Below are 23,138 nucleotides of genomic sequence, written 5' to 3'. Positions count from 1 at the left end.
AGAATTATATAAGGATCTTAATTTTTGCAGAGTTACGTGCGACACAAATGAAGGTTATTCAAAATACAATTACTACAATATTAGTTGTCGATATCAAAATCGATCCAAACTTTTTACGGTCGTAAAGATCAAACTAGCTCACAAACTTCTCCAATAAAGCTATGCCCAGACAACGCTGTTGCGACTACAGTAAAACATCTAAGAAAAATTTCACAACAAAAAGTTTTACTGCTAAAACTTTTAACAATCAAACGAAGAAAATATTACGATTATATCAAGCACATATTATTATTTGGTACACACAGACTAAATTTTGATCATGACTGAGCATGAATAAGGTATAAGAAATGTCGTAATTTGAACTTGGTAAAGCCGCGAACGACTTACGCATTTGTAAGAAGGCCTATTGATATTCAAAAAGAGAGATTTAAATGGAATAAAAGTTGGTATTGATGCGTGTGTTAAGTGTGAAGCAGCGTTAGACGGGGAGGTGCGGGACTGTGGAAGCCCAATTTAAGAATAAAACTGACGGCAATAAGGTAGAGTTTAGTTCACGCAGTTTTCTGAATTCATTGACCATTTCCTTCCTTGCATCTGCTCCCACATGAATAATAATATTTATTTTAATTTAACTTAGTACCCACCTTAAATAAGTAAGTTAAATTTAAATACTTAGTTAATACCGGTGTATTAACAAAGTATAAAAATACTGCCGTAATTATTTAATCAAGGACCCACGCATCCCCGATAAATAAATGTACTTCGGCAAATTACAAAAATGTATTCAAATAAAAAGGGTATTAAAGTAGCACGCGGTAATATCAACGGAATAATTAATTGTTATAAGCGTCGAGCCAAAAAGTTGAATATTGCCGATAAAAACGAGAGACCCGTCCATTAATATCACCGGGATTCTAATTGATAAAGAATATGTAAATAATAAAAATTAATCCGACATTTCACAGATTTTATGGTTATGTTATATTGCATTTTATTGTCCCTCATATCAGACAATACGTACAGTAATAAGTCACTGTGATCTTTAGACCGATATTGATAAATTATACGATCGTCTATCTAACTGACACTTATTCGCTGTTTTATTTCCAGTTTTTCCCACACAGGAGTCGCTAGTGACTTTCAAAATTATTAGTCATTTATAAAACCCCGTGTACGTGTTTCGGGGCTATAAAAATGAAGGCCGAGGTTGAAATTCCAGTAAAGGCAGAACCACCCGCCAGACCGCCTTGTTTTCTAAACTCGTTATAATGAATAACCAATCGTAACATGATTATTCTATTCTACTTAATCGACTATACTACCTACGTGTAACTTATTGAATTTAAATCGTAATGTTTACTGAAATCGATAACTAAATAACGATATGAAAGATTCTTTGGAGATACAAGGCGAGATGCTCGATTATGGATATGTGCATGAATTAACAGAGAAAACTATCACAAACAAATGATTTTTAGTTTCAGCTCACAAAATATAATATATTACACTATGATACAGATATATATTTATCAGAAAGGGATAACCAATGTAGACATGAACATAGCATATGCCTTTCACTACATTGCGCCACCTTTAATTGCCAATTCTGAGAACTAAGATAACTTGATTAATCGTAGTAATACTTTAATCTTTTAAGTCTGTCTTATCTTGGTTTAGCCATATGGATGTTTAAATAAATATCCATATTATTATACTAGGCTTGCTTCTATAATAATGTAATATGAAAGTATTTTAACAAAGACTAAAGCATATTTTTTATTCAAGGAGCAATGTTAGCTTATTATTTTTTTAATATATCTTCCTTAAAAAAAGTAGAAAGAAGAACTTAAAAAAAATACATCAAAGTCATTCGATCCATTCCTATATTAATATATTATGTTTCCTTTCAAATTAATGATATGTATTCAAGTATGAAATTAATGTTGTATTCGAAATACGAATTTCAAATTTCTTTTTACTTTCTAATGTCAATGAGTACCCCAGAAACGTCTGTGACCACGTCCTTATATTATTAAAATACTCTTGTAGAACTTTAGAGAAGCAAACTATACACTGACAATATTTTCACAGTCAATGATTTTAAAATATAAAAAATATTCTGTTATGTAAAATTCATGTTTCGGAAATGTATATAGCAAAATGCAGAAATCTTTAATAATATAGCCAATATATGACTAAGTTCACGAATGTCGGAAATCATCACGCATGAGTTATATGCATATGACATGATGTCCGTAGTGTTGTTCATATGATATAGGCGAAGGTTATTACTTAGATAGGTTAGATAGGTGAGCCGTCAGCTTATTTGATTTCCATTCCAAATGTATTATTTTTTTATGTACCTACCTAATTATAATAATTTTGGGATGAGTACTAGAATTAAAGAGTGCGACTATTCAAAAGTGCTTATACCTCATTACTGATTTGTCTATTATCGGTAATTGTGACGGTACTGTCACAATACTATATTTTGGCATGATCTATTAAAAATATTTACAGGTTCATTCCTGGATCATTCAACTTAACGATTGGTTTATTATTACCATAGTGTACTTCTACGTATTACATTTTCTATACGTAGAAGTACTATATTCTATTCTATTCTAGGTCTATTCTATTCTAGGTATTAAATACCTACTATTTTTATGTAAATAAATAAGATACTAAGTATACCCTGAAGGTAATAATTGTTAATTTTAGACCCTACTAACTGACCTTTCTACCTTCGTCTGCGTCACCTAAGAAAAAGAAGCAAAAAATATATATTCCCTGTTTTTTGCTATTGCGTGATGTTATATATAAACCTTCCTCGATAAATAGACTATTACATGACTAAAACATTTTTTCAACGCGAAGCTCTACTTTCAACCAACCAAACTCATCAGCTTTATAATATATGTAATATATATTAAAAAAATAGCTTTAAATTGTGTTTCATTTACATTACGAGCCTCTTGAATTGCACTGATAAATTAATCTGTAAGTATCAAGTACCACATGTATAAAAGGATACATTAATTTAATATATTATTATTATTATTATTTCATTTATTTCGGATATTTATATATTATGTTAGTAAACAACTTATAAACTATGTTAGTAAATTACAATTTTATACATTTAATTCATATATTTATATTTATGTCTTTGTCCACGTCCAGAAGCCCTGGGTCCGCAGAAATGCAGCGATATCCAGTGCCCCTGAAGTGGACAATCCGACATATTGGATACATACGAGGGCCTTAGCTTTCCTTTATTGGACATATACTTTTATTTTGTAATTATCTAGGAGCCTACTTTCTTTATACAATCGAGCCAGATCATTCGCAACAAAACAAATTTATTCATACATAGTAGGAACATAACAAAGATAATGTAAATCAGTTTTCATATAGAATTAATATTAAGAATAGCATAAAGGATATTGCGGGCCGGATTTGACTTTCGATTTCTCTGCTGCCGCTATAATAGGTTAACCGTCCTCACCCTTTTATAAAAAATGGCCTTGAGCTAGATTTATGTTAATCCGCGTTTGGCCCATAAAGGCCTTTTAAAAGTTGACAAACATCTACTAGGTAGCTTGTAATAATGAACAGTTAATAGTACTTTAACTGAGTTCTGAAAAGTAAAAAATTGGTGATACATTTTGTTACCTATAAACCCCGTCATGTATAAACCGATTGAAACACTCTTTTTTATTTAAAAGGTTATAGGTATATACTTTTAGATTGTTTCCGTACAAATTTCATCAAAGTCAAGTACATTTTACCTTTTTTTGTTATACTGTAATATCATCAATCATTTAATATCCGATTAATTAACTCAGTTTTTTGTTTTACCAATGAATTACTATCAAACAGTAGTATAGGGGTTACATATGTATGTGTATATAGAGTACCACAAGGTTAACCGCAATCGACCTAAGCCAGCTACTTGATACAGATGGGCATGAGACTATTAGTGTCTCGTGTACAGTAACTACCATACATATGGCTGTCCTTCGAGTGACGCCACTTGAAACATTGATTCCCTATTAGAGTTATATTTAGAGATCAAAGGGCGAGGGCCTTAGCTAACCTTTCAAAGAGTGACGAATTGAATTGAAATTGAATAAATTAGTAACGTGCCACTGTCGTAATAAGTCTTGATAGATTCTGTCTATTTATCTATTATCATAATTCTATTTCAGGGCTAATAATATTATTTAAATTGTTTTATCTTTAAATACTTAATAATTATTATTAATATAGCACATATCTTTAACATATGTTTGGAATATTCTCTAAACTATAATCAATATAAAGAACTATAGTTTGTTTAAGTTTGAATATTCTTTCAATTGTGATCCAATTTTGAAAATATTTTATTGATATGACTACCCAGCTCATTTATCCAGAAAGGCTATTTGTTATATAATATCTGGGAGCTGGAATTAAAAATGTTATAAAAAAGTTACAAAAACGAAACTGCGCCGGTTGCCTAGTATTTTTAAAGAAGAAATAATGCAACAAAATTATCAAGTGTATATATTTCTGATTTATCAACAGAAGTATGGTAATGAACAGCTGTCTGATTGTCTGAGTAGAAGTGTTGTGTGAAGGATAATTGGACATAAACTATCTGCCGTCTATTAAAACTATGGTAAAGTTAATCTAAGAAATTAAAATATACTTGCAGTATCTTAACATCTACTTAATTTTTCTCTTCTAAAATCGTAAGAATCGGTAGGTCGCACACAGATTAATAATAAACTTATAAATGAAAGTAGTTTTAATTTGCTATCCGATAGCTTGTAGAATCCAAAAGATAAAATTACATAGTAACATGTTTCGAGGAAAAGCAATATCCAGATTCAACATAACCACAAACAAATATGAAATACATCAACCAATTTTTTGAACCATCGATTTGATGTTTGTTAACTATGCAAGTCAAACGTCAGGTACGTATAGACTCGTAGCGCTTCCGTTAGCACGCTACGCTTTGACTGCAGACTCACTTTTGACGCAATCCAATTGAAGTGAAATGGAAAATATCTCAAAAGGTTTTCTTGAATATGGCTTATTCAACTTGAAACGTTACATAATGAAAGTACTGAAATATAAATAAACGATATATCTGTGGAATAAACTTCCGATGAAATAACAAAATCAATCAAATATGGTTGCTACCATTCAATGCAATTTCAATTTAATTTATTATTGATCTCATCAAAAGCAATTTCAGTTTCAGTTTCAGTGTAAAAATACTCTTCGAATGATATAAGTATTTAAAATGCATACAATTTATATTAACAGTAATAAATGAAATGCAATTAAAATATCTATTTTAGTAGAATTGGTATGTACTCAATTTATTTGTATTTACTCATTATAATAATGTTTACGTATTTTAACCATATTTCAATTTATAAAATAAAGAAATAATATAAAAACATTTATAGGTAGTATTGACTATGTAATGCTCAGTGGTATATTATATTAGTCTTATTTTTAAATGACTTCTATGTAATTGCATTATTTGTATTTCTGGCGATTATTCTCATCCTAATTTTCATCTAGCTATTATATATATAATTCTCCGATTGGGAGTAACACATAATCTTATACCTAGTTCATATTATACAATAGATATTTGATTAATATACATGCGGTATATATGAAAAAGAATATTAACATTATAGGTTACGTGAGTATACATCCCGTTCTTGTTGTTATCTATAAGTTATAGTTAACAAGAAACTAATAGGTTTAGGCAATAATATATTGATTAGGTAGATGGTAGTTTATAAGATGTAGGTTATATAGCTATCAAATAGATATTATCAATTTATCTTTTTTTTACAATTACTTGGCCATTTTATAAATCCTTGTAAGTTTATCATGTTAAATTTCAGCCAATTTGTCGTGGAAAGATAACAGATAGACCGACAGACAAACATTCGAGATTTAATATTAGTATAGATGTATGTTAGTCATGATGTAAAGATATAAAAACTCTTATTTTATATAAACATTTTCCTGAAACATCCGACTTCTCCTTAGTTTTGACAGTAAACTTCAGGCGAGGCTTTTAAGCTGTTTTAGTATTTCTGTTCGGGCCATACCTACATGTTAACTTTATCACATGTTTGCCCGTTGTAATGTAAGCGGATTGGAAAGGCCCTCGACTGAATCTCGAGGGTTGGAAGGACAACAGGCCGCAACAAGCGTTATTTACTGTTTCACTTTTAAACAAAAGACCCGCTTAAACGTTAATTAAAATCTTAAAGACTTCATACATTCCATAGAGCTCGCCGTTTATATTTTTTACATTTATACCAATTTAATATTACATTTAGACAAATACAATTGCAATATAATTTACAAAGGAAATTAAACTTCCAACCGTTGTAATTAGGAGACCGAGACAAGTGTTCCCACAACTAACAAAGACCTCTAAATCTATTTAATTATAGATCAGATGAATAAATTGCTAACTAAGTACACAGTAAAGCTGTATATAATGAAATTTACATATACAATCTCTTAATGCTTTATAATACAAAACTTGGGATACAAGTTTTACAGAGGTAGACTTAAAACTTGACATTAAATTAGAATTGTAAAAAGTCTGTCTACTTATTTCACCAACCAAGCAGCTTAGTTTGTGAGCAGTATTTCTGTTGAAGAAAGACGGTGAAACTACACAATAAGAGGAAAGACATCTTAATACTACGGAACTGCAACACATAAGTGGTATCATAGGCGTAAGATATCGTAACATGACATGCGATGTCAGTGCTGTTTATGTTTACGTGACAATTACCTACTTACCATCAGGTGGGCTGACAGCTTGTTTACCATTTGAATTACCTACATAAAAAATAAAGAACTTGAATTCTCCAACATCTAATATTAATACGAATAATTAATAAATAACGTGATCTTACCGCGTTTCATTTTTATTGAGTTCCCGATATTTCGGCAAACCGTCTATCCAATATATATTTTGAAATCGCTTTTCTGCTCCTTCAATATCTGATATTGTTAGTTAGTTGATTTGTTAGTGAAGTTCATATAAGTTCACTAACATTCTATGTATATATGGTACCAGTGATGACATTAGAGTAAAATAGAAATAATCTTTATTTAAAAGAAATGCGTAGGTATATTAAGCATTTAAAAAGTTATATTTTTTGTTCTACAACGAGGAATACAGATTCATCGCAACAAGAACGAGCAAGAAACTTACGTGTTGATCTTTTAAATAAAGTAAATACACATCAACAAGGATTAGGCATGCGATAATGAGTACTAACTGATGAATCAACGAAAAAACTGGGTACTAAAACTCAGCTATGTGATGCCCTGACTCAGTTCTAATACTGAGTTTGATAAATACTGTTCTAACTTTTAATTTGAACCAGTAAGTGTTTAACTCAAAACAAACATTGTGAAGTTAGATTTGTATAGTAATATAAGTATTTAAGAATCTTAAATACTTATATTACCATACAATTTGTTTGGGTAAGTCTTAGAGTATATCTTACCGGAATAGAAATGTTTAAAAGTGCAATAGTTGAAATATGTATATTTATTACACGTTTGACTATTCTATGAATAAGGTATAAAATCCTGCACACAGTTTCCATCACGTACATTTCCGCTCGAGTGATCCGGCCTGTTATATGGCTGGGGATACACAGTGTCGCATGCCATCTAACAAATTTCTGTGTTCGATCAAATGGCATCGCACATTGTTGCAATGAGTGGTATTTAACCTAGCTAACTTTCATGTGTTACGGCGACCTTCGAACAGAAATATTTATCTAATTTATTTTGTATATATATGTTTGAATTCAAAGATCGGTTTAATTTGTCTTTTTATATAATTGATTGATTTTTTGAGAAATATTATTAGAAGAATAATTGAATCGAATACAAAAAACTACGCTTTCAATATTTAACATGTAAGAATTATTCCATTTAGTTTTATATAATAGGTATATACGCCATATTAAAAAACTATATAACTTGCAACGAAACTGTTCACAAAAATATAGACATCATTCTCAACAACGCGTCCCGTAAATGAGCAACCTAACGATGCTAAGATGGAACGACCCGAGCACTGTCATCAGGTGGCTCCAAAAGCAATTTGCACTGTCTACAACATTATGCTACCATTTCTTCCGTAGAACAAACTATTTTAACAGGGTGTAAAAGTGGTTTTCTCAATATCACTCTATATTGTCTTATATCATGTAATGACGTTAACAGTACTTTATCTTTTGTGTAGCAGGCCACACGGCGGGCATTAACACAGCGTGGGATACGAAACGGTTCTTTTATTCCCCCTTTTCTTTACAAATGGGAAATCGTACCCACATTATTACATGTCTGTAGTCATTCGTAGTATATATACAAACATCTCCCGTAGCATAGATACTATTCGCTAGTTTAAAGATAAATTTCTTGTTTATAAATTTAAATGGAAACTAGTATTATAAATCATAAATAAGTCTTACCTTTTTATAATTAGCCTATCAAGTATTCCATCGCAACAAAGTACATAATAAGTATATAATAGCCGCTACTTTGTAAACAGTAGAATAGATATAAGTAAGTATATATATATATATTTCCATTCAGTAAACAACAAGGGACGTGGCATCAAGAAAATTGGAACAAAGTACTTAAAGATCGAACTGCTGCTATAACTATTTGCCGAAACACTCTTTATGTCAATACTATTAGTTCTTTTCCATAAGTACTGTGTACATTCGGTAACTAGCTACATATAATGTTTGTAGCAATCACTTACATATGAGAACTAAGTATATTAGGTAGTGTAATAAATTGCACACAAATATTTAGCTTTTAGTACAAATAAAAATAGTTGCAATAAATACGATATACCTTCAGGGGTTAGCGGACTAAAATCACTTTGCGAAAAAGTCTGTACTAGCATTCTATTTATACTGTACACATTAACCGTCGAATTAACTGAGTATTATTTGTACTCCACAGTAAACTAACAAACACTTGGACCTCTTCCGTCCATTTCGTAGTTTAGGTTGTACAAATTCATCTCGTGAAAAACTTTAGCGGGAAACACTCCGGAACTGTGCAATTTCGGGCAAGTTTTCTTTTTATGTAGGTAGTCTAAACAGCTAAATACCATCCGTATTCTACTTCATAAAAGATTTTTTGTATAATGTTTTTTTGTAATATGAATAATACGTAGAGCTGTTTTGTATAAAAGCGTCTTAGCGGAAAAGTATAAATAGAATAGAATAGTTAATTATTTATACAAATAAACTTAATTTAAGCACATTTGAATAATCATAACAATTTTTTTTTAATCTGTCGCTCATTCGGAAAGCTTACTCATCACAAAAAGTATGAGCAAGAAACTTGTGTGTTGCTCTTTTAAATAAACCTTGTAAGTTTACATTTTACAAGTCGAAACGTTTTTTAGGAATAATCCAATTGCTAATGTATTGAATATCTTTCAGATTAACTAATGTTCATCTGCACCAGTTATCAACATTAATTAAAATGTAGAGCATTCACATTAACTTTAACATATATAGATTTAATTAAAGATCCTGTATATATATATATATATATATATATATATATATATATATATATATATATATATATATATATATATATATATATATATATATATATGAGCGGAACATATATAGACGCTCATATATATATTTATAATTAAGTAAATATACGTTAATTAAGTAAAATATATTTTCATAGATTGATATTTTATAGATTTATTAGGTTTTAGATATATTATTTATTAGATTATTTTATTAAATATGTCTAATAGTCTATATATGTACAATGAAGTAAGATATCAATCAATGAAAATATATTTTACTTAATTAATTTACTAATTCCCGCATACCTATAAGAAATATTTTCACGACCCAAAGCTTCTCATTAGCTTCCAGAACATAAATTGAGATTTAATCAAAATCATATAGTTTTTGAATGAATGATGCACGGATATACAACATTTCGTGCTTTGAACATGACAATTATGAATCTGAAAATTAGTAGTTCCACAATTATATTGTATTGTATAAGTTTTATTATTGAGTAAACGTCTTTATTCGCATAGCATTTACTTAATGACGTCGTTTAAAAGCAGGCGTTTATAATATAATGCTTTTGATCTTTTCGTTAGTGTCATAACCAGTTTCAGTTAAACCATTTGAATAGTTTATAAGAAAATTCATTGATCATGTACAGAGCATATATTATGTATGTAAATCCTATTAGAAATTCTACCAAATATGTATCAGTATATCTGGTATTTAGTTCAATAAACATGATTGAATGCTTAGATCGAAGTGAATTGCTTCCGTAGAACAAGCCTTGTTAACTAGGTAAATTTCACATTTAGTTAACAATCATTATCGACGATGGCGCTTATGTTAATGACTTAGGTACGTACGTATGTACGTCACTCGTATTATCTCTATGAAATTTAAAGTACTAAATAGGGGTATTATTTTTTTATATTTAAGTAGTTTGTTTTATATTTCGACATACTGTTACTATCATATTTTGAGTTTATGTTCTACATATATACATAGAATATATCAATTATAATAACTAAAATTATATCGCTCGTGAAAGAGCGCACGTGTACAAGCAACTATTAGGTAATCTTAACCCCTGAAATAATTATTCTATCATTTTAGTTAATAGTAGATTCTAATCGTCTCTTTTATTTCTAGTCAATTAATCACTATATTAATTTAAAACACTACCACCAGTATTAAAATTAGAACAAATCTATTAACTTCTTTTATAACTTTCTTTATTTTCTTAAATTCATTAAATATTGAAATGTAACATGGTATTAGAATGACAGCGTTTAAATTAACTCATAATTATCGTAAAGGAGTTGTTGAAAGTCGACGACTCTTAAAGTAATTATGAAGTTTTAGATAACTCGCCTGTGTAAATTCTGTTATGTGCATGTGATATAACCATTATATTATCCTACAAGAAATGAGAACTTGTAAACATGTAAATTAAGAGTAAGTTACCCCCCACACAGCATAGTCTGCACTAAAGTCTATGTAATAGAACAGATGAATATTTTATATCTATGTTATTTGAACCTCATAACTTTAGTGTATTATAATTGACATAATACTTGTAATAGTACCCTAAAAAGTGAATATCTTAAAAATTGTAAATAAGATTATATTTAAGAAATATACCCAATAATGTTAGCTGAAATCCTCGTCAACGAATTTCTGTCTACTCAAATCCTACATTAATTAAGCAACCAGTGAACTCAAGAGCTCTTGTAATTACAAATTTTGTAGCAAATATTCATATTTCGATTTCAATATTAACTAACAGATACATAAAATTAAATTAAATTCACTAGTTTTGCATGTCATCAGTGTCTATATACTTAGGCCATACGGTAATTGAATATCGTAATCATAAATTTCTATCAGCATTGGTTCATGGATGACAGTTGTAATTATAGAAGTCCATTATTTAATATTTGTATCATTAAATTTAACCTATAAAAATCTACGTGGTTTACCACTTTTGAATTATATAAAATGTTAAAGTTTTTTAAGAAAATAGTTACAAGTTGATTATTTACATTTCAGTGTTGTTGTGTTGCGTATTATTGTGATGGCGTAAAAAATATACCCTAATTTTTCATCTTGAAGATATCGTAAGTGCCAACTAGAGCAACCAAGCACATCACGCCAGTAAAAGTCTAACCATTGTGTTCGCCACACACAACTTTCATCGTATAATAAATCCAGTACGCCTATTCCATTCCTAACTGCAGTTCATGTATGTTAATACATATTCTGCGTTATTGAAATTGAATTGATCATTTTCAATTAATGTTATAATACTAATTAATTAAGTCGACTCTAAATATTTTACTAGTGGTAGTTGGTAGTTTGTATTCACACGTTTCCACTTGTAAAATATGAACTAAACAATCCTTGTTGTTTAAACAACACACAAGTTTCTTGCTTATTCTTCCTGTGATGAGACAGCTTTCCGATTAAGCGGTAGATTTACAAAAAAATTGTTGAATATTCAAAAGTGCTTAAATTAAATTTATTTGAATAAATTTTCTATTCTATTATTTGTGCAATTATATAATATTGTCAGCACTACGAATTTTAAGTTTGTTCTACAAAAACATGACTAACATTTACAAACTTTGCAATTTTATAATAAGCTTTTTTTAAAAGAATATGTATTGGCATTATGAACTTTTGAATCATTTTACAGGCAGATTTAGAACAGAGTATGGCAGTTTGTAGAAAAACCTAAATATATATCTGAAAGTATCATATTGTGATAATTTAACATATTATCTGAGCCTTTATTATTTATTCAGGTTATAATAATGATATTAAACAAACTCTATGAAACAAATACTTTGATTACGAATCTGTAAAATAGGATATCCAGGGAAACCTATCCATGTTATTATTTACTTTTTAATATTTCTTTACTTCCTATCCAAAACGTCTGAAGGAAACCGCATTTCCTAAAAAAATATCTATCCTTCAGTGTACGTATGTAAGTTTTGTATTTATGTATATTTCGTTACCTCCCTTTAATGTAAATATTAATCTTATCTTATTATTATTATTATAAATGCGAAAATATGATATGGTATGAATTGATGTTTGTTACGTTTTCACTCAAAAAGTACTGAATGGATTTTGATAAAAATTTATAGTAATATAGCGTATATATCAGAATAACACATAGGCTAAAAATATTAAGCTGGCGAAACCACGGTCACAGCTAGTAATAAATAATTGTAATCAAGTAAATGTTTTCGTTTATTAAGATTACTAATAAAATATTGATTATTGACAATATTTTAAGTTGTGCTTAAGTTAAAGTAGTACTTTGTGGGCATTTAACTTAAGAAACATATGTAAACAAATTAATAATTTCCTAAACATTATTACAACTTAACTTTTATCCAGCTGCGGTTCAAATTTTGTGTCTCCACGTCAAACGATTCGAAAGTTATGACAAACGAGTGATCCCCGGGGCCGCTTTTTACCTTTTTGTGGAATGGAATATAAAAATCTCTACCTAATTCGAGACGAGGTCGAATATTAAACGCCTCAACATCTACTTAAAATTTCTTCAAGGGTTCCTCCAATTAACTTTGGTATATCTAAGCTCCTGTGAAACCTACAAAATGTTACATGGTAAACAATTAACTCGAAATTTAATATCGCTTCCGTCTAATATGTCTATAATAAGAATGTCTATTGAAAATGTACAAGGTATTAAATTTTTCACTAATAATGAAATGAAAAGAATTTGTATGAAAGTATATGTTTTCAATATATTTTAGCGGTTTTTCACTTTTCAGTACGTCTAATATTATCACGTTCTGACTATTGTAATAATATGTATCGCAGGGTTTTCCTACTGAACAAATAACTTTTGCCTTGTCAAATGTAAATTGTCCAGCGAAATGTGCCCTGTCAATTTTACACATTTATTATACATTACAAACATTTATTTAAAAATGTTTCTGTAAATAACTTAGCATACGTATTGTACGTTTTAACATTTTATATATTCTAATTGTGTGATTAAAATGTAACAATATTTCATATCATATTTTAGCACACAGATGTGGGATATTTAATATGTCTTCGAACCATAAGAAATAATAAAAAAAAAAGTAGTATTGGACACTACTACTTTAGTTAGTCGAAGTAGTTTTGTCTACCCACTTACAGTTAACCTGTTATAAAATTATTGTTTTAATTACGATGTAAGAAATTTGTATAGATAGATAGACTCTATAAAAATACAGCATGGCAGTTTAATGCAGCTGCGTAGCTTGTTTGAGAGACACAACATGCGTATACGTTATGCCACCCTCGATATGAAGCAACCCCTTGTATTTTAATCGGCAATTTTAGGGTTCTGGTAGGGTCGATATAGCAGGGGTCCAAGTATAATAGCGATTCTGAACTAAACATAAAAGATTATAAATCAAGTTTTTGCTTTCGAATGTTTGATAGATATATACTTACAATTTTTAAATCATTTAAACAAAAAATAGAAATACTATTTGTAAAGATCGGTAATATATCACATCATAATAACATGTTAGTAAATTTATTATACTTATAATGAATTTAAAATATAATTGGCATGTATTATTATTAAATTAAATTTTGTACATATTCTAGCACTAACTGAATATATATACAAAAAAAAATAGAACTGGAGCATCAATTTGTTAAATTAACATACATTTAATTTACATAAAAAACTAATTTAAAAATATAATCTCTGAAACGGATGAACCAATGTTGACGATAATTTCACTCGCAGTTTTTAGAAGAAATAGCTTGTGTAACTTTTGATTAGAAATTATGTTAATTTATTAAAAATGTATTTTTCCGCGGGTCGCGAGTCTTGGATGGCAGACATAATACTATTGAATAGTAATGTCGATATAACAAATACTTATATTATTACATACCTATTTGTGAGGAATAAAATAGCTGTCGCCGTATTACATATGCATATTCAAACAGTAATGTGTTCATACTCCTGCGCGGCACCACGGAGGCAATAACGTACACGCTGTTTAACTTTAGTGGTTAGCTTATAAAAATGGATGTGCACTTACAACTGAATATTACATTACCGAATGTAATAAATCCACATTAAAATCAATACCTAATATTTGCAATCGACTGAGTAAAAAATATGACAATATGTGGATATATCTACACTAATATTTAGATTTCTTTGTATAAATTTGTTTTTAACAGTCAAACTCTAAAAATACTCGAAAACTTATAATTAACTTTGAAAAAAAAATATTTGCTTCATTGCTATGGTTACTTACATACAGCTGGGCTATAATAGAGGCATAAAAATTAGGTGGATAATGATTGCTCATAATTACGGTTGTTCGCATGTTACTATGTATTGAAATTTTCACATTTTTTTTAATAATGTTTTATAGGTAAGATACTAATACTTTTATGTTATTGTTAATTATAAAGAATTAGATATACCCACTATAATAGAATTTAAATTCTGCTATAGTAGGTATACCTAATTCGGTTTTAATACCGCCAACACTTTTTTGTAAGATAATAGAATGGTTATCCCAGCTGTGCTAATAATACACTGGCAGGATGTCCGTGATGAATAAAAAAATCAGGATATAACCAAATAACAATTTTTTATTACAAATTCGACAATAAGTAACCGAGATGATTTGTAAGTACCTTGTTAAGGTCAACCTAACACTGTATAGTGTACAGTACTGTACAGGTAACCCCACCAAGTTATTACGTAGCCTGAGTAGTTACTAACTTGATAATAAACAGCAGCGCTATAAAACTTACTACGCTCTAGCAAAGTTTTGTAGCAGTTTTATAGATTTAGAATGGTCAACCCATAAAGCTGACCTCAATAAGGTATTTAAAATAAAATTAAAGGATAATATATATTTTATATGTTCCTTTATTTATATTAGCACACTAATAGTATTATTATATTATAGTAATTGGGTGATACAAATAAAACTTTTTACTTTAATAAAACTTTAACTCGAAATCTTAATGTATCTTTTTATATAATAAAATCGTGACTAGGCTAAAAACTACCTAAAACAAAACGTAAAAACTAACTATTTGTCTGTTTGTCAGTTAAAGTTTAACGTTAAAGCCCAATGTAGATTCATTCCCCCTTTTTGGAGGATATTTTGTAAATACTATTAATATGGTACCTATATAATATTATAACTTAATTCATTTCATTCATTTAGATGCTTTTATAATCATTGTAGTTTAATTATCGTCTTGTGAGTATTCGCGTATGCATCACTAGTATTATATATCTTCTCTTATATATAAAATTCTCGTGTCACAATGTTAGTTACCATACTCCTCCCAAATGGCTTGATCGATTTTTATGAAATTTATATGCATATTCAGTAGGTCTGAGAATCGGTTATATCGAGTATCTATTTTTCATACCCCTAAGTGATAAGATATGATATGGATATCCACCCCTAAATATTTTTTTTTATTGTTTCGACATAATATTTTATTTTCATTATATTTTTATTTAGAATTGAAAAATACATACAACCCTAAATTTTCACCCTTCTAGCATCAACCCCTATTTTATAATAGCGATTTTAATTTATATGGCAAAACAACATTTGCCGGGACAGCTAGTACAGTATATATATATGAATCAAATTATGACAATTCATTACAACAACACCTGCCGGTGGGTCTTTCCAAAAGGTCGTTAACGGAGATTGAACTTTGCCTATAAATCTCACATTTGCGAGATACGATATTGCATTCATGCGCTTTTACGATTTTTACGTGACTCCCGTCGCCAATTTGTGCACAGAATAAGCAATAATATAAGTTTAGCCATGAATCTGAAAGACTTTTTCCTTTCATTTCTCTTCTTTTATTTTTTCCGATTACCTGGTTTTGTTCATAAAAGTACATAACAACTAAACTACTTGAATTGTTTCTTCCATGCTTTATGACATATTCGTTAATAACGATTTTAAAATTCTACACTTATGTTTATTGAAATCATATTTTATTAATGGAATAGAATCTTTATCTACCATACTAATTCTTTGTCCACCATATATATATATTATCCTCAGAATGTAAGAAGTGGATATTTTATTGTTCTTAAATCGTATAAAATATCTTTAATCTCGAATTATACAGTGTGACGACTGAGAGAGAGGAGAACTTAAAAGAATATCTACCAATCACATTTTATTCAATCAAGGAACAATAATATACTATATTTAACAAAACCAATATTCAAGATTCGTTAACGTTCCCGCAGATTTCTTATTGGTCCATTATACTAAGAATGTCGTTTTCGCTGAATTTGAACTTCATTAATTTCTTACAGGAAAAAAATCGGTGCGAGTCTGAACTTTGCGTACCTATCCATAAATGCCCACCGCCACCATTGATTTTCATTCCAATCGCCTCGTCGTCGCCAATATTGGTAACAAGTTTTGCGAGTGAAGCATAAATATATGTGTGTTTTGCACAACATTTTTTCTTAGCTTGTTACAGTCCGTAATAGAAGTAACCTTCCTAGAGAAAATTCGAGTAAATTCCACAAAGAAACGAAAACACGTTCGTAAATAAGTAGGTATTCAATAAATGAACACACGTTTTATGTCAAAGGATTTTTGTCAGGTTCTGCTTGAAGAACATGAAAACCAAAAATATTTGATTGGTGTGTCTATACCTAATTGTTCTTTTATATTTATTATGCTTTGCATAGTAAATTCTGTGCCATTATATACCTTACATGAATATGTATATAAATATATACGTATGTAATATAATTTATTATTATTATGCTGATATGAAACATCGCAATTCAGCCGCATGTTCTCGTGAGAATTTTCAAAAATCTTTTCTTAACAAATACTTATAATAAAAGAGAAACATTCCTGGAAAATAGCAAGTTCAAAGGATTTTTATTTTCTCAGATTTTCTGATTAGTGTGTGAGTGGAATTCGCTTTTATATGGGGTTCACAACATTCCCAAATAAATATCAAACGTTGAAGTTATAATTCAAATAAAATGTTATATTCCTGACTAATTACTTTACGTTATATCTCCTTTAAATATATTTGTGTTTCATTATTCTAACTTCAAAAACGTTATATGTTTTCTGCAGTATTTATACTTAATAAGTTTCTGAACTTAATCACTTCCATTCAAAGACTTCTTAGTACAAATGGTAAGAAGCTCGTTTGCTCAAATAGAAGTAGAAAACGAGAATTTCTCTGCGGAGCTGCTACTACGCAAAATCCGACTAAATCAGGGAAATAGGAAAGTTGTTTTACTGTTACATTGTTTTACACAATAATTATTTAGTATGTATGATACAATTGCAACACAAAATTTAAATTGGACGGGGTGCTCACAACACTAAGATCAGGGACAACATCGATGTAATAGAGGGGAGCACCCTTCTTATAGTGCGCCGATTTGATTTTACCCTACAACTACTTTAAAATTGACCGTGATTTTAACGTTATATATGTAGTATATGTACATATTAATTTAACACTAATTTACCCGACTACTAGAGAAAGAAGGATATAGATCCTATGTAGGATTGTGTCGTTTGTATTTAAGAAGCAAAAGTGCAAAATACCATTTCTTCTTTTAATTCTCGAAATATTATAACTTTAAATTATTATAATACATACATAACTTATATGTATGCTATATTCTTTTTTTATCTCCATAAACTCTCCAGTTATTTGAGGTCCTAACCTAACTGTCAAGGATTTCTATATATCTGTTTTGGGTGTTAAAATTTCAAGTAAAGATTGAAGGAATTTAGATTAAATTTTCACATAATGTGTTATTATATACAGATCAACATATAGCCTAAAGAAAACTGAAAAGAAACATGCACCTTATTCTAATTTATTAGAGATAATTTTCAATCTTTCTTTACACCACCTTTAATATTATTAATTAACTAATGGCGCCCGTGACTTCGAACGCGTGTATATTGTATCTATTAATGGTTATGAAATGACAACAGGAAATAAAACCTCTATACGACTCTACATAATCAACGTTATTTTACTGACTCGACCCTATTGGTCGACCTCTGAGCATTTTCCAGAAATATGTATATACACGCATGAAATCGCGGGCACAACTAATAAATAACGTTTTTATTTACTATTATATTTGAATTAATAACAAAAAGATAGATCCCTACTTATTTATGCACACCACAAAAGCTGTGAGTTCATAAAACTAACATTTTCTAAACCTAAGATAACAAATATAAAAATAATGTTTACTGTAATCCTATATACGGAGAAAAGAAAAACAAAAGCAGCTAAAACCCAGAACTGTAGCCACTTCTACAACAGTCAAATAGCGCCTACCCTAACCAACTTCAACTGCCACGTTCGAGAGCTATAATGTATGGAACAAGTACTCTCCAGCGTATATATGTATATGCCTTACGTTACTATCCACATTACGGCGAAAAGAACCATGCCAAGTGTGGGTGTGACACACGCACTTTTCTGTGTTTCAAGGGAGTGCTTCTTAATTCCGCCGAGGATCTAAATATTGGTAGCATTAGGTACCTATCCACGGTTAAACGCAAATGTCTTGACCTGAATATTGGCGATAGACATATAAATGTAGCTTGACATCTTTCTGTAGTTATTATTAACAGGACGTGCAGTTATGGGCAGGAATAAACGACTTACAGCGGTAATGTAAAAATAGATTCTATTTCATACTACTTTTACTATATAGTACTCAATTCTGGTTAATATTATTAGATTTGGTATGCATACAAAGGTCTCCGGTATGATTGAGTGTAATTACATAAAGACTCAAATATTATGTATGTCTGACTTGGATATCAATTTGAAAGACACTATAGAATATTATTAAAGTAAAAAAATATTTAAGTGTAAATTAATATAACAAACGAATAATGTAAAAATAACAAATAATCATTTGGAAACAATGAAATTTTCGCATATAATATAATTTTTAAATTAAAATTAAATTGTCACTGTCATTGAAGTTGGATATTACGTTGCATGAATATGCTAAACGAACTTCTGTAAAGGAAGATACAGCGTACATTCCTTTGTTGTTTGTTACCGTAAAGCAACAATGTTAAGTACAAAAGTGAAGAGACAGCGGTCAACAATGTACATTGCCTCCGTGTCGTAGGGGGCTATGGGGCACGTCGACGGTAAAGTGAAACATTGTGGTAGCCTGCCAGCCCGCAACACTGTCGTATTACTCATATTGTAATGCAGACGACGTAATTCTATATTCCTTACCATATGGGTCATCTAGAATCATATCTAGTGCCAACAAAGTTTTTGGTAATTCTGTATCGGCACATTTAACATACATACATAACACAATTCTATTCTAATTATTCATCTATTAAAATGTTGCAGATATATGTTTAAGAAAGCTTTTCATATATCAATATTATTTTTTCATATTATATAACGGTTCGTTATAAACACAGAATATACAGGTACTGCAATAATTTAAAATAATAATATATAAATCTATATGAAAAGCTAAAATTTAATATACAGACTTAGTTGTAAAGGATATAAGTACCGTCTTATCCGAATACCGTAATGGATAATAAAGAAGGTAAGGTCAAGTAGGATAAAATTTATAAAACTCAACTGCTTTCAATAAAATGTAAAGCGAAAATCAGAATTTATACGTATTTTAAAATTTGTGTACTAAAAAGATGATAACGCAACCGCACATTAAATACGAAATATTTTGAATGGTTTCCTTTTTTTTTATCTTGATCAGTATCGTTCACTTTGAGTTGAGATCATGTATGTGGTACAACCAACTCCCAACTCAATAGTGAATTGTTAATTTTGATATGTATACTACTTCTTTTTAAATTCGCCGATTTTTTATATGCCTACTTAGCTATATATTTACACACGTTAGGCCACTAATCTACTTTCCGAACCCTTTTCATGTCTGTCCAGAAAATTTCGAATGAATTTACATGCTTGTAGGGACTTGACTTATATTTTCGTTGGTATGTAATGATAGTGTGATTTTACTTTACACATATATTACATTGACACAGATACATTGAATTATTTATAATATAATATTGTTTTCTTACACAATTAAGTGCAAAGGTAGCTTCCAATCTATATACCTCCTACTATGTCCAACCAGAAAATATTTTTATTAGATCCGATCCAATATGTATGATTGGATTCATCCGGCTCCGGGAAATTGATTTATTTCCCAATTGGAATTGTTATGGTCCCCATTCTTCATTAACGCCCTATACCCAATGCCCAATGGAGATCAATGAGCTTAGTCTATAGAAACAGTAACTACTTTTAATAAAATAGTGAAACCTATAGTGATTTTGATCCATATGAAAACCTACCATTTTTATAACCAATGACAAATTAAACTTTTCTAAATAATGTATAGAGTTTTATAAATAATACGCACAGCTTAAGTTTTATATGATATTAAGGAAACAGATGGACGCAAAAAAACTTAATACTACAATATAACAATGATCTATGAGATAATTCGTATATTGTCGTATTATGTTTTCATTATTAATGCGATAAATAAGAAAATTGCGAAAAAGTTTAGATCGCACAGCAAATAAACAATCGCTGCGACAAACAAACAATTTCGCAAAGGTTCGTGAAGTCGCGAAGTCCGAATATAACTAAATATTAACTTACTTGTAAACAATAAATTATAGGATTAAATAAAACACTAACCTTGATGAAAGTCGCGGCGGGCCCCCGGAACGTGGATTTATTTCTTTCATTTTTAATAATATTAGTCAAATGTTCGCATAAAGTTTGTACGTACACATGGCAAGTACGGTAGGTAACGCGCACCCGACACACGACTCGGTCGTGGCCGCGATCGTCACTGAGTGCTGCACCGTGAAGCCATGTAACACAGCTCAGCCTCGGATGGGGTGGCTCATGGCCCTCACGTCCCGCGCCGCGCACCCTCGAGTTTCGTCTACTGACACCCGGTTGCCCCCAGCTTTAAGGCATTATTCTACGCCGGACACTAAGCTTTCTAAAAAGTGAGCGTGATAGCACCTATTTAGTGGCGAGCAGACAATAAATCTCCTCTTTTTTTCTCTTGTGTATGCAAATAGGCGCCAGTTATCCCTTTATGCCATCGTTCATGATTTTTCTATTTTACAGTCACTATAACGTCGTTGTATCGAAAGCCATTATAAATGTACATATTCACACATTATCAGAGACAAAGGTTTAATTTGCATAATTATATAATTCAAGCATGCCTAATATTATGTATCTACTGATATACAACAATATACTAAAATGCTACTATTTAATGCTACATTTCTATGTAAAATATTTTATAAGTTTATTAATAATGTAAAAGTAATGAACTTCCGCATAATATTAATTAATTATATAAATATAAATCCAATTAATTAATATAAATTAATTAATTGGATTAAAAAATATAATTTTATTGCCATAATTTACAATTATCTTAGTTCCAAGTATATTTATCTATTAACTACTGATCTCCGCAACTTCGCCTGCGTTATTTTTCTTTGCAGCTTCGCTTCTATTGGTCGTAATGTTATTTAGCCTTATAGCCTTTCTTAATAAATATGCTAGTTCAAACTAAAATAAAATTCTAAATCGGATGAGTAATACCGGTTCGGATATCGGATGAGTTTACTCCTCACGTCCAATTCTCAAACTCTGAAACCTCTTTATAAAAATTGTATAGATTAGGAATGTAAGTAATATTACACTTTTTAATAAACATTGAAGCAGAACATTTATTTTTTAATATGAACATTACCTGAATTGCAAATTTGAAAAATTAAGTATAATATGAAAAATACTAGTTATTCTTTCCATGCATTATACAACAATGCGTTGACAATCAAAGTAAAATTTTACGAGAACATTCTTTCCGAGAACAGGGTAGGAAATAAACATACTTTTTGTTCCAGCAAGTGAAATATTTCGTGAACATGATAATCAAAATTCCTTCAACGCTACTACTTAAATAAACAAACTGCGTTATTCGATAACTTGTTTTTAAAATCAGATAATAATAGTACCTTGATTTACACAAAGATCGATGTTATAAAATAATTATATTGTTTTCGTACGCCATTTTGAGCTTTTAAGGACCGCCGTTGAGTGTTTATCCAGAGTAAGTGAGTTGCCTCGTAAATGAAGTGGTTTTCAGTTCTCTTAAGTAACTCGAAGTAAGAATTGACAAGAATTCAGTATCTTGACTTAACCCCATTTATTTCTCATGAAACTAATTAAATCACGTACAGAGTTAATTGAATAAGTGTAATTATTTACAAAATTATGCAGATTGTGAGTAACAAATGGCTAGTCAATACTAATGAAACCTCCAAATGTGTATTTATATAATACAATAGTACATTTGCCGTTTATTAATTATTTGAATGCAAACTCGAATATCAATTTATTAAT

The 23,138-nt window shown here is 29.8% G+C and overlaps 1 protein-coding gene across 1 annotated transcript in view; it reads right to left on the bottom strand.

Moving 5' to 3' along the window:
* LOC131849149 (insulin-like growth factor-binding protein complex acid labile subunit) overlaps nucleotides 1-21,451 on the bottom strand; it is a 45,166-nt gene extending 23,715 nt beyond the window's left edge. Inside the window, exon 1 of the mRNA XM_059199145.1 lies at nucleotides 21,402-21,451. Coding sequence (XP_059055128.1) covers nucleotides 21,402-21,451 — 50 coding nt within the window. The remainder of the gene's footprint in view (nucleotides 1-21,401) is intronic.
* Between the last annotated feature and the right edge of the window lie 1,687 nt (nucleotides 21,452-23,138).

Source organism: Achroia grisella, unplaced genomic scaffold (genome assembly GCF_030625045.1).
Source record: "Achroia grisella isolate CSIRO2021 unplaced genomic scaffold, CSIRO_AGI_Agris_v1 utg640, whole genome shotgun sequence".
NCBI lineage: Eukaryota > Metazoa > Arthropoda > Insecta > Lepidoptera > Pyralidae > Achroia > Achroia grisella.
Note: the sequence above shows the minus strand (reverse complement) of the source record. Positions and strands in the feature narration are given on the sequence as shown.